Below are 12,576 nucleotides of genomic sequence, written 5' to 3' on the forward strand. Positions count from 1 at the left end.
TTGTTTTGGCCTGGGGTGTCATGAAAATCACTGACACTGAGGGCTGTAAATAAACCAAGAAAGGCTGGGAACCTCTGCCCTAACTTTTAAGAAATCCATAAGCCCTCTGGAGTATTCCAGTAATGTTGAGAACATTCTCACCCAGGGGCACCTGGCTGGCTCAGTCAGTAGAGCCCATGACTCTTGATCTCAGAGTTGTAAGTTCAAGCCACGCTAGGTGTAGAAATTACTTAAAAATAAAAATCTTTCGGGGGCGCCTGGGTGGCTCAGTCGGTTAAGTGTCTGACTTTGGCTCGGGTCATGATCTCACGGTCTGTGAGCCTGCCTTGGGCTCTGTGCTGACAGCTCAGAGCCTGGAGTCCGCTACAGATTCCAAGTCTCCCTCTCTCTCTCTCTCTCTCTGCCCCTTCCCTGCTCACACTATGTCTGTGTCTCTCTCTCTCAAAAATAAACATTCAAAAAAAAAAAATAAAAATAAAAATGAAAATCTTAAAAAAAAATTTTTTTTTCAATTCTCACCCAGACCCGGGTGGGGGCGGGTCAGAGGGGACACTCCAAAACACAAGGTGATTTAGAAGTCTGTGCCAGCCCCAGGGAGAGCAAGCAGAAAGGGCAGTCCCGAGCGGGGCAGCTGGAGAGAAAGCACACGGCCGCCCAGCTGGCCCCCCTCTCCTCCCTGGACCTCAGGGTCCTCATCTGTTAAAGCAAGGGGCTGGACTACGGTGAGGGTGTTCACGAAAACTAATATTCACTGCCCACTGAACACATGCGAGGCACCATTCTAAGCACTTTATGAGCATTCGTTATTTACATCTTACAATAGCCTATGGGGTGCTATTCTCATTATCTCCAATTTACAGACGAGGAAGCTAGAGTCTGGACAAATAACTTGCCCAAGGTCACTGGTAGGAAGTCTCAGAGGTGGGGTTTTGGTTGGGGAAGCCTGACTCTGGGGTGCCAGCTGCCCCGCCTCACCGAAGGCCTTCCCAGGAGTATCAGCTCTTACATCCAGGACGTTCTCACGTACATTCGGGAGCGTGTAGGTGGGAGCGCGGTCAGCAGTCCCCTGACTGCCAAGTCCACAAGCCACTTCCCCCGCTTAGCTGCCTGCATGCTGACACTGGGGATTGACTTTTCTTTCTTAAAACTCTCCCTCTTGTTCAGTATTTGTATCCATTTTATTTCATCAGTAAAAACGCGGAAAATAGCAATCCTGTAAATTCTTTTAAAGATCCCGGGAACATAAGATACGTGAAAAGTAACTCACAGTACTGGGCGCACAGTAGTCGAGTAAACAGAGGGGTCCCCCCATTTCCTCGTCGCCATGGAGATACTCTCCCCTCAGTCCTAGATCCCCTTCTCAGTGCTCGTCCAGGCTGCCCTCACTGGTGTACCTTGTTGACGGCTGCTTTCTATCACCTTTATGCCACGTAAATGTCCATCCCCCATTACAACGTTGCCAAGCCTTTCCGGGGGTGTGGATTCCGCAGCTTTGCCTCTAGCCCCTGGCGCCGTATCTGGCACAGACCAGGCGCTTGGTAACGGCTGGGTTTGGCCAAGGCCACACTAACCCAATCGGAGGCAGAGTCAAAAGGAGGCTCCCAGAACTCCATGCAGGAGCCAGATGTTCTGAAATGAATGGTTCTTGACCCTCTTTGGGCCACAGACGTCTCTAACACCTGATACATGAGAACGGACGCTTCCCCATCCAAAATGTGTGTGCCACACACAGATACACCATTGAACAAAGTTCCAGGAGTTCACACGTTTATAAATTCATCCACCGGCGAGGATACGGACTGCTACGTCGGCTGATAAAAAGCACTAGAGAGACATGTAGGTACCAATAAGGAGCTCTGTCCACGATATGCGATCACATGGAAAATATGGCACAGGACAGCCTCTAGAGTAGTCTCGTTTTAATAAAAGCAACTACATGTTTAGGTATGCATAAAAAGTCGAAAAAGATGTCAAAGGGCAGCTGCCTCTGCGAACGGGATTGGGGAACAAGGACTTTTGTGTTTTGGGGTATCCTTTGAAATCGTCTATAATGAGCCTGTGTTTATTTGCCATGAAAAGATCAAACAAGGCCTTAACAAAGTGAACAGACCCCCGTGCGTTAAACCCTGGACTTGTGACCAGTCAGCATCTGACCCGAGGCCATGGATGTTCTAGAAGGAGGACCAAGGAAGTGCTGTTGTTCCACATGCTGGATCTTCCTCAGGGAACACTGGAGAGTGCACACACCCGCTCTGACCTCTGATCCCTGCCCCCTCCCCCAGTGCCTGCTCTACATCCCGCCCCCCCCCCCCAGAAAAAGGAGAGAAAGGAGGGGCTGTCTGCCCACCCGATGGCAGCTGTGTGGGCGGCCCCAAAGCCACCCCACTGAGCTCTAGGGTCGGGGAGGCAGATTCTGGAAGCGGCCAGTTCTGGCCCTGGGGAGCCTATGTGTTGTGCTTGGAGCTTTTCCGCCTGCCTCGGGGAGGTGAGAAATGGAGTATCTGTCTTCTACTATATCAGGGTTGTTTTCCTTGTTGCCTGGGACCCCGGAGAACCTCAGCAGGGCGACAGCTGAGAAGCCCAGTGACTAAGCTCCCCTAGCACTGGACACTGGACTCCAGGACACTTCATACTCTCGCTCTCCTCCCACCCAGCCTTCAGGAGGGACAGCTGAGCCTTCTCCGATGGCCCGGGGAGGGCACATGGCCTTGGCACCCAGTGGGAAATGCCGGCCCACGCTGGCGGGCACTCAGCACGTGCCCGGGCCGGCGGGGGGAGGCGGGGGTGGGGCCCGCTCCGTTGACACAGTGTGTCTGAAGTTTGGGGTAATACCTACGGATAGTCCCCCTCTCAGCCCATCACCCGGGGGCCCAAGCTCTACAACTGTAACATCCCGGCCCACCTACAAGCCAAGGAAGCCAGGGTATTCACATCACAATTTGCGTCCTCACCGCTGAAAGCCACAAGCAGCCGCAGCCGCGGCCTCAGCCCGGGTCCTTGAGGGTGCCTTTGGTCCTCTTCCCTTTGGGGGGAGCAGAGGGTCCCTGACAAGACCTGCTCGAAAACAAGGTCTACCGGGGAGCTAGCTTATTTCCTTTTGTCACGGGCCAAGTAAACGGCCCCTGGAAACGTTTCTCATTTCAGCCTCTTGCGGTCCTGGGCGCTAGCTCTGAGGCTGAGTTTGGGCCGAGGACAAGGTGGCTTCCAGTCAAGGTGAACTGAGGGTGGGGGTAGGAGAAAAGACACCTGAAGGGGAGCAGGGTCAGCACCAAGGTCTGTGTTCTGCTGCGGCACAAGGAGGCCTCAGTTCCAGGCCCAGCTCTACGGTTCTAGGCAAGGCACGCTACCTTCTCCGGTCCCCGGTTCTACCCTGGTGAAACGAGGGAGCAGGGGAGGCGATTCACGCCCCTGCTCGCATCGATTCCCGGGACCATGAGTCTCTTCCCCTGCCCACTTCCTACAGAGCGGATCGTAGCCAGACTCTGGAGCTAGCCAAGCCTGGGTCTCTTGCTAAGTCTCATTTCCTCATAAGGTCCACCTCCCAGGACCTATTATTCCTGCCAGCAGGAGGCAGAGCCCAAACCAAAATCAGATCTGACGTCCCAAGTGCACGGCCTCGTCCAAGAGGCACCTGTTAGGGGCAGGTTATTGTTGTGGTGGTTTTTACCTTCTGGCCCAGGCGTGAGCGGCCCCACTATGTGGTTTAGGGGTTTCAGCTCAACACGAATTGCACGACGAGCCAACACCTTCCAGGTTTGGACTTGCCCCTAAGGGCCCCGGCATCAGGAGTGGCCCAGGACGCGTGCACACTTGCATACTCCATCTGACACACGCACACCAAGTGCAGCTCCCAGGCCGGGACATGTGACCGAGACTGCTCCCTTCCGGCTCCAGCTGACCCCAGGGTGCCCAGCGACAGCCAGGCTCTGTTAACAAGCCAGAGCCATGGCTGCCCTGTGATTGCCCTTGAAAGAAAGCAGAAGGAACACGACAGGCCACCTGCCTGGCTTCCCTCTGCAGCCCCCGGAGCCCAGGCGCACCTTTTTCTTTCGGGCCTACCTTTTTGACCGCACACTGGAAGCCAGTCTGCTTGTCCTGCATCCTGTGCACCTCTCCGAAGGAGCCTCTGCCCAGGCAGGGCTGGCGCGTGGCCCAGTGGACCTCCTCTCGGTACTCATAATCCACCGGCTTGAGTTTCTGGGGTTGGCAGGAGACAGAAGCCAGTTTCAGTGACCAGGGCAGCGGGCGGGACGAAGGGTTACAGTGAGGAAGGCTCTCTGGCTGGTCGTCCTTGCCAGGCTGCTGGGGCAGCGCCCTCACCACCAGAGACACCCCCGGGTCTGAGGCAGGGCTCTGCAGGGGCAGGACCGGAGGGAGTTACAGGAATAAAGTGAAGGCAGTGGACAGCCTCGCCGGCTGCCCAAGCTAAGCCGACCCTTGTGGCGAAAGATCCTTCTCCCCAGACTTGTGGTTGTGGGACACAAATGGAATTGTCGGGGCACCTGGGAGGCTCAGCCGGTTAAGCGTCTGACTCTTGACTTTGGCTCAGGTCATGGGTTTGAGCCCCGCACGGGGCTCTGCACTGATAGGGCAGAGCCTGCGTGGGATTCTCTCTCCTCTCTCTCTGCCCCACCCCCGGCCCCCAACCTCTCTCTCAAAATAAATAAATCAAACTTTAAAAAAAAATGGAAGTATCAACAACCTTGACCAAAAGTATAGCTCCGAAGCTATAAGGTAGAAAAAAGGGAAGAGACCATGAAGAGGGGTGGGGGACAAGGGATCATGTCAAAGACGGATGGAATAACCCCCAGAAATTGAAGTCTGGTAAAATCATCTTAGAGTTATAAAGCTCTCCAGCAGAGCACTGGAGGGAAAGAGGAAGGCCAGGGGGATATGCAGATGGTCAAGAGCCTCGTCTTTCATAGCAGGGGTCAGGAGGGAACATGTGCAGTTGATGCTTGCTTATTCCTCTTTCTCAGTATGTGTATCATTCAACACACACACACACTCTTCAGCAATAACTTAATAAGTTCGGCAATAACTTCAGAAGAACTCAAAGCAGAAATATCTAAAAAGCCTGAAGAATGATCTGGAGGTGGAGCAGGGGATACTGCCTCTCGCCAGGAATGAGCACTTTCCGACTATCTGATGACGATACAGATACTTCGATACAGAGTGAAGACTACGCCCCGCCCCACTCCCCGCCCCGCCCCACCCCACCCCCCTCCCCGACTCCCCGCAAAGGTGGGAAGTAAAAAGGGTCTGGCAGGTTTCCAGTGATGCTTTGCCCCCCAGAACAGGTCCCGCCTGACGGCCAGCTGCTGCTCTGGGCCCCAGAGCGGGTGGTACATGTACCTGTGTTTGGGGGATGGCTTACCTCTGTAAGCAGGACCCCCTCGCTGTCCATCGTTTCAGGGCTGGGCTTCTGGGGCTTGAAACCTCCTGCCGACCAGGTCTTGGCCAGGCTGGCCAGGCTGTGGGCCTGGCCTGAGCTCACACTGCCTTGTAGGGCGTGTACCATGTACTCCTCCACAGAAAACTTGTCATACGGGCCCCGGGACGGGCAGCCGGGCTCCAGGTGTGGGCCGGGCACAGGCTTCTGACCGTCCACACAGGCCAGTTTGCCCAGGTGGGGGCCGGACAGGGGCTGCTGGCTGTCTATACAGGCCAGTTTGTCTAGGAAGAAGGACTCTAAGGGGTGAGGTTTCCAGGGCTGGAGAGGGTGGAACGGGAAGGGATGGGGCAGTCTGCTGTAGGGGAAGGGGTGAGCGGGCTGGGGCAGGGGGCCTAGATCCTGGGGGTGGTGGAGTTTCCACACGTGATTTAGACATTGCAAGGGGCTGATGAGTTTGTGGAGTTCTGATCGAGGCAGTGCCGGCCGCAGGCCCTCCTCGAGCTTCTTGAAACAGAGTTGGCCGAGGCCCGGCTCCTTCAGAGGCTTGGTGAACTGGAGGGCGTTCCTCACATATGGGGGGCCCAGTGGGGACTCATCCTCCTGTGGGGGAAAACACAGGTGGTAGTACATACACAGGGCCAGGCTGAGGCACGGGCACCGTCCCGAAGGCCCCACGAGCCCGGGGTCTGGGGGGCGCTGGCGGGGCTCACCTGCACGGGGACAGTGCAGCTCTCCTGCTCCGGGGTTCTGGGGAGGGGTTTGGCCAAGGCCGCTCCCGCCTGAGCCAGGGACTTGGAGCTCTTCTTCTTGCGTTTCTTCTGGGCTTTGCTGCGACGCTTCCCCTTCCAACACACACGGGCCATTTTGCCCTCGGTTGCGTGGGCCACATTGTTGGGGATCTGATCGAGACTCTCGGACTGGCTGTCAAAAGGGACGGATACGCACGTGGAGCGTGAGGAGGCAGGAAGGCGGAACAGCTCGGGTAACTGCAGTTAGAGTCGTGGAGACCTGAGCTCAGATCCCAGCCCAGGGAGTCCTTGTGTGAACGTGGGTGAGTTCCTAAGCCCCAAGGAGCCTCCATTTTCTCATTTATAAAATGGGTGTAGGATTTCCTGCCATGCAGAGGAAGATGAGGTTTAAAGGAAACCGCTCATTTAGAAAGCTTACCTCGGCACCTGATCCCAAGGCAAGCTTCCCATAGACGGCAGCTATTACTACCGTGATGGGGTGCACAAGGCTCTATGGGGGGGGGCGGGGAATGGGAGGACGCGAGGTTCTCTCACCGCTCTCCAGGGTGGGCTGCCCCTGGAGAGGTCCCGGGGTCGGGGGGCGTGTGGCTAGGAGGGCCACACTCCCCAGCGGGCATTCTCAGCTCTGACAACAGTCTGTTTCTGTTGCCTCTGGACGGAGGGACGGTTGAGTTTGGGCACCAACCCCCCCCCCCCCCACTGGTTCCTGGAGATACCTGGTTTCTGGGAATGTAAGCTGCTGTATAAACAGACACCGTGGCTGGGCTGATGCCCGGTATCAGGGGAGCCTCCCCTCCTCCGACAGCCTACAGGCTCACTACCACCATGGATCCAAGCTGGCTTTCCCCCTGCCAGGCATTAAGGCATTGGCCACAGAATAGTGTCTGAAAAAGCCGCAGCCTTAGCTGCCCCCCGCCCCCAAACGGCCTCATCTTCTGCCCCCTGCAAAGGAGGCAGACTCACACCAGTCTTGGGTGGGGGGTGGGGTGGGGGGGACTGCTAGAGGCCTATGGGCTTCTCCCAGGAACCTGAAAGAAATGGGCCCATCAGAAACCCCCTACTCTGGGCCGAAAGGCCTCTGGGGCGGTATAAGGAATCCGATCAAACACTGAACATTTCTTGGTGCAAAAGCAGCAGCCTTCCCCACAACCTTTTCATCACGAACGCTTTCCAAATCCCCATGATAAAAAAGTCCGTCTGTTGGTAGAGGAGGGAACTGTTTTCCAGGTTCAACCTGCAGTTGGCCAAAAACCATCTTGGGGATGGGGAGCCCGGGGAGCAGACTGAGCCCCCTTCTAGCCTCCTTTCCACGGGGCCCCCCAGCTGTGAATCCGTCGGTCCCTTTCTGATCCCAAGCCCTCATCCCTCCTTGGGTGTGTCTCGAAGGGGAAAAGACACCAGCGGGTTTCTCTCATAGTTCGAGCGGCCCCTCGGTGCCTGCACTCATGGTCACGCACCAGTGGGAAAAAGACTCCTGTTTCCAGCACACTCCCTATTGATGGGAAACGAGGGGGAGCAGCAAGGACTCTGAGGAGAATAAAAATAAAACGTCAAGCTGATGGGACCCAGAGGCAGTCATCCACACGCCATGAAAAGCTTTTGAAAAGCTTCTTTGGCTGACAGAGCGGTTCAGCCAGGAAAACCTGGGCGGGCTCCAAGAGCTGAACCACAGGTGCTGGAGGAGGGAGCCAGGGGTCACTTGGGAGCGGCCTGAGCGAGCAGCTGGGGGGGAGGGATGACGTGGTTTCAGTTCCCTGGGCCCCATGCAAGCTGGCCTCCTTACCTGTACTGTTTGGACCCGGCGATGAAAATCCGCTCTGAAAAGGTAGGGCTGAACTCTTGGCTGTTCTCACCTTGTGAGTCAAGGAAAAGAGAGGTTGGACAGGCAGAAAGGAGGAGAGGAAGAAGAGGGACTCGGCACTGAGGAGACAGACATTTTACAGATATCTTCTTGGGCTGCCGTGCCTCGGCCTCACCACCTGCCTGCCGGCCCACCCCCCCTGCCAACAAGAGCAAAGGGCATGCTGATAATAGGGCGTGATAAGGGTGCCCACCTCACGTCACCGTGGCCCTTAACTGAGATGATCTATATAACACATAACACACCCAACGGAGTGCCCGGCACGTAGTAACAGTTCAGTAAGCATCAGCTCTTGTGGACGTCTGTATGTGTGTAAATGCGTGTATTATGACCACGGGCATCTCGCTCACTCCATTTTAATTTGTATTCTCTCATCGCTTCTCAAAAACCAGCCAGAAGGAAGCGGAACTCAGGGCAAGATGTGTATAGGTGGGAAAATGCCACCACGAGCTGTCAGGCTCTCCCCCGAGAGGGGGGAGCCTCTTGGAGGGCGGGGGGGAGAGAGAGAGGAGGACTTCTGGCCTCACCCAGGCACCTGGGGGTTTCTCAGGCTCTGGTGGCAGTGACCAGGCAGAGTCATTTTGAAGTATCTTGGGTGGAAGCAGAAAGGACCAGACCAGGCCCCGCCCTGGAGTGGCCTATGTCCCCTCAACTGGCTCAGCAGGCCCAAGAGCAGGTGTTCATTCTCTAGGGTGGGGCCACCTCAGCATGGAAGGTGGTGAAGGGCCTACAGGCCTCAGAGGGGCTTTCCAGGAGACCTGGCCTTTCCTGTCTGGGGCCTCTCCAGAGATGCTCAGGCTGCCCAAGGTCACAGCACAAGGCTAATGGCCTGCCTGACGATCCTGCCAAGAGCCCTAGGACCTGTGAAGCCTCCCAGCTCTCTTCCCCTGCTCCGGTCGTGACGGGCAAAAGCCTCCCTGCGCCACTCCTCCCTTCTGTACTCTGTTCCCTGGCACCGTTACGGCTCCTGCTTCGACTCATTCTTGGCCTACCCCCCAGGCTGTGTCTTGTGAAAATCTCAGAGAGCCGCTGCCCTGACCTCCCGCCCCTGTGCCGTGCCACCCTGGCACAGGGACCATGCCCACCTGTAGGCCCGCCCACCTGCCCTCTCTGTCCCCAGCCCGGGCCCTTACATTCAGCCTGCGCGATGATGGAGATGGCGGCCAGTCCTCCCTCGGAGCCTTCCTTGGCTGTGCCTTTGGTGATCACGTCGTTCAGGATGTCCCACTTCCCGCAGAACACAGGGCTCTTCTCTACGGCCTCGAGCTTGTTGGCGGGGTTTTGCTTCTTCCCCATCGCCTGTGTCTTCTCCTTGGCCTTGGCGAGCTCCTTCTGCCCGGCCGCCGAACCAGGGGCGCCTGGGCAGGCCATTTCCATCACTGCCATCTCCCAGGCTCACGCTCGCCCTGAGGGACCAGACGCAGAGCAGGTCACTCTCGGATCCCACGGGGCCCCGGGCCAGGCTGGGTGGGAGGAGAAAAGCGGGGGGAAAGGCTCTCTGCCTCATACATTTACCTTCCAAACAGCCCAAGTGACGAAGGAGTCAACCTTTCTTGTTCCTTGTGGCACCGGCCCCCGCCCCTGGTCCTGTCAGCACACCACCACAAACAGACTCCCCCACTCGGCCCACAAGGAGGATTCCAGCCCACTTCCTCCAGAACCACCACGGCACCAACATCTGGGATTGGTTCATTCTTGCTTTTACAAATACTGGCTGAATCGTTTTCTGTGGCTCACTTTATGGTGAATTTTGCTCCCTCAGAACACGGTGGTACATTCCATACTCCAAAACTGCCAGTCACCCCACTGACTTGCCTTCTTAGAAGACATGTCTACACTGGCCACAATGGCTCTTTTCCAAATGGGGAGAATCAAGTTTTTGTTCTCTTGCAGGAGGTAGATAAATGTATGTGCGTGTGTGTATACAGATTTATGTGTGCATATATACATCTCTCTCTCTCTCTCTCTCACACACACACACACACACACACACACACAAAATGTTACAAAGTCTAAAAATCAGCATGCAAATGACAGCGCCTGCACTCGACTCCTTTCCCAGGACACATCTGTCTGTGGCCTTCCAGAAGGAACTGCCATGCTTCCATCTGTAATACTCATTTGCCGACAACCTACGTATCCTCATTCTTCCAGGCAACATTAGTAGTGGAATTTGTATTAGAGCCCCCAACGCCAACCTGTACCTCTAGAAATCTGAAGACAAAGCACAGGGCTTCAACTCTCTGGGCTCTCTCTCCAGCGGCCCTGTGTGTTCCCTGGAAGCCCCAAGGGGGTGGGAGCCCAGTGCTGAGGCAATCTGTGCAAACAGCATGTGGACTAGAACTGTCAGGAAAGAGATCTGCACCGATCTGGGATTGCTCCCATCTGGGAGCCTTTTTAAAGACTAGGACTGTGGACTCCCAAAGCGTAGGTTCCTCCTGGGTCATGACTTGCTTTAGACCAAGCCTGAGAAGGCATCACATTCAGACAGGTTTTTAATTAAGTGCTCTCTGCTGGCAGGTTGGTCTAAAGCTGTTGCTAACAGATGGGAGTGTTCCCTGCTGTAAGTGCACTCATTCCGGAACACGCCTCCATTTGCTCGTGGGGCGAAAAGGCAGGCCGTGTGAAGGCGAACCTCTACACCGCTGGCCCTTTGCCCTGGGTGGCTAGAAGCTGACATGGGACGGTGGGAGGCTGGGCATCTCAAGGCCGAAGTCCTCTTCCTATGGAGTCTGCCTCCCTGCAATGGCCACAAAGCACTGAACCAGATCCACTGAGCGGGAGGGTGAGGGTGGGATGGGCTTGTTGGTCACTACTAACTTGATCCTTTCATCTCTGCCTTCAAGGGTCTGCTGGCTTTGAAGTCAGAGCAGCTCCAGCTTTCAGCACAGATGCTTGGGTGTGACCCCGAATTCGGATGCTGAGGAGGCTGCATGGGAGGTCTCGTTACGCGATGACCTTAAGAAGTCTAAGGGGTGTTCTGACTTCCAAGTGCCTACCTATCTCAGCCTCTTTACCAGGGAAAATGGGGTCTCAGAAACAAACCCCGCGGCACTTGGGTGGCTCAGTCGGTTAAGCGTCTGTCTTCGGCTCAGGTCACGATCTCCCAGTTTGTGAGTTCGAGCCCCGCATCGGGCTCTGTGCTGACAGCTCGGAACCTGGAACCTGCTTCAGATGCTGTGTCTCCCTCCCTCTCTGCCCCTCCCTTGCTCATGCTCTGTCTCTCAAGAACAAACAAACAAACAAACATTCAAACGAACAAACAAAAAACGAACCCCAAGCCCTCCGGACCTAACACCACTAGACGTGTGCCTGCAGGGACCTCAGCAGTGCTGTAATCTCATTCTCACTTGAAGAAACTGATGCAAACCAGGTGGAGACTCGCCCAAGGTCACCCAGCCTCGTGTGGCACTGCAGGACCACAGCCTGGAACCTCCAGCTCCAGGCTGTACTGCCCCCTCCCCAAGTCTCCTGCGCTACAGGCAAACTCAAGGGGGAAACTCACGGCCCTGCCTGGTCAGAAGGCTCCTGAGGGCAGGAATGGTGCCCTCAGAGTATAGCACGGCGGGGCATAGACGAGACGATCGATGTTGGCTGAATGGGGGAATCGGAGGATGACCTACAGAGACAGGATGATCCCGGGCACCAGGGATAAAGAGAAAGTTCCATCTGAGGAGTGAGACAAACGAGGCCGAGCTGTCAGTGGTTGCTGCAGGGGCACCCAGCTATTGGAGAACTGGCTGCGTTGGGCTCACGGGGCTGTCTCTGTCTCATGACATGGCTCATCGTGAGCTAGAGCCCTCCAGAGAGGCTGGGGGGCGGCCCCTCTCCCCCAGGAGCCGTCCTTTCACCTTGGGGGTTAGCTGGGCCGCTGGCCAGGGGCTCTGATCCCCCTCCATGAGCATGCTGGGCTCCCCAGGCCCAGAGAAGCTGAGGCTGAGGCAGCCGGGCTAAGGGCCTCCTCTGCAGTTCCCTGATGACTCATCCCACAGCCTGGCAGGCAGAGAGAGGAACAAGCAGGCCGTTGAGAAACTAACCCAGCAGCTGGCAGCTGAACCTGTGAAGGGCACGGGAAAACAGGCTGACCCTCACCTCCCAGGGCCACAAAATCACGGCCTGGGAGCTGTGCGGCTTCTCCTGTGCCATGTGACCGTGACTCAGACCCTCGCTGACAGCCTCCAAGTTCAAGAAGCTATTCTCAGGATACTCTGGCCTGACGGCAGGTCTCCTACACATTCACACACGCTTGCTGCCCCCCCTCCCCCCGCCTCCTTCCCCACTTCTGTAAGGGGCCTGGCCTACAAAAAACCGGGGTTCTCACGAAGCCTGGGACTGCTGGCCGGGTGGCATTTCCAGCCCTGGGCTTGTTGCCCCGGACCACTGCCCTACGGCCTTGCCCCTTCTCTCTCCCGCAGCTTGTGGGGTGAAGACTGAGTGGGGGCCAGCTGCGCCTCTGCCTTTGAAGGCGTGTCAAAATCCTGATCCATTACTCAGTCTGGACGCCCTCCCCAGCTCCACTCAGGTCTCAAATGCATTCTGCCCCTCTGCTCTCTCGCAGGGCTGAAGACGTG

General features: G+C 56.4%; 1 protein-coding gene across 1 annotated transcript in view; it reads right to left on the reverse strand.

The window, feature by feature from the left end:
• Positions 1 to 12,576, reverse strand: part of MAP3K14 (mitogen-activated protein kinase kinase kinase 14) — a 43,219-nt gene that overhangs the window by 10,202 nt on the left and 20,441 nt on the right. The window contains exons 2-6 of the mRNA XM_042916358.1: positions 9,139 to 9,411; positions 7,928 to 7,997; positions 6,106 to 6,316; positions 5,378 to 5,995; positions 4,060 to 4,197 (exon numbers count right to left, since the gene is read on the reverse strand). Coding sequence (XP_042772292.1) covers positions 4,060 to 4,197; positions 5,378 to 5,995; positions 6,106 to 6,316; positions 7,928 to 7,997; positions 9,139 to 9,391 — 1,290 coding nt within the window. The 5' untranslated portion in view covers positions 9,392 to 9,411. The remainder of the gene's footprint in view (positions 1 to 4,059; positions 4,198 to 5,377; positions 5,996 to 6,105; positions 6,317 to 7,927; positions 7,998 to 9,138; positions 9,412 to 12,576) is intronic.

This window comes from Panthera leo, chromosome E1, assembly GCF_018350215.1.
Source record: "Panthera leo isolate Ple1 chromosome E1, P.leo_Ple1_pat1.1, whole genome shotgun sequence".
NCBI lineage: Eukaryota > Metazoa > Chordata > Mammalia > Carnivora > Felidae > Panthera > Panthera leo.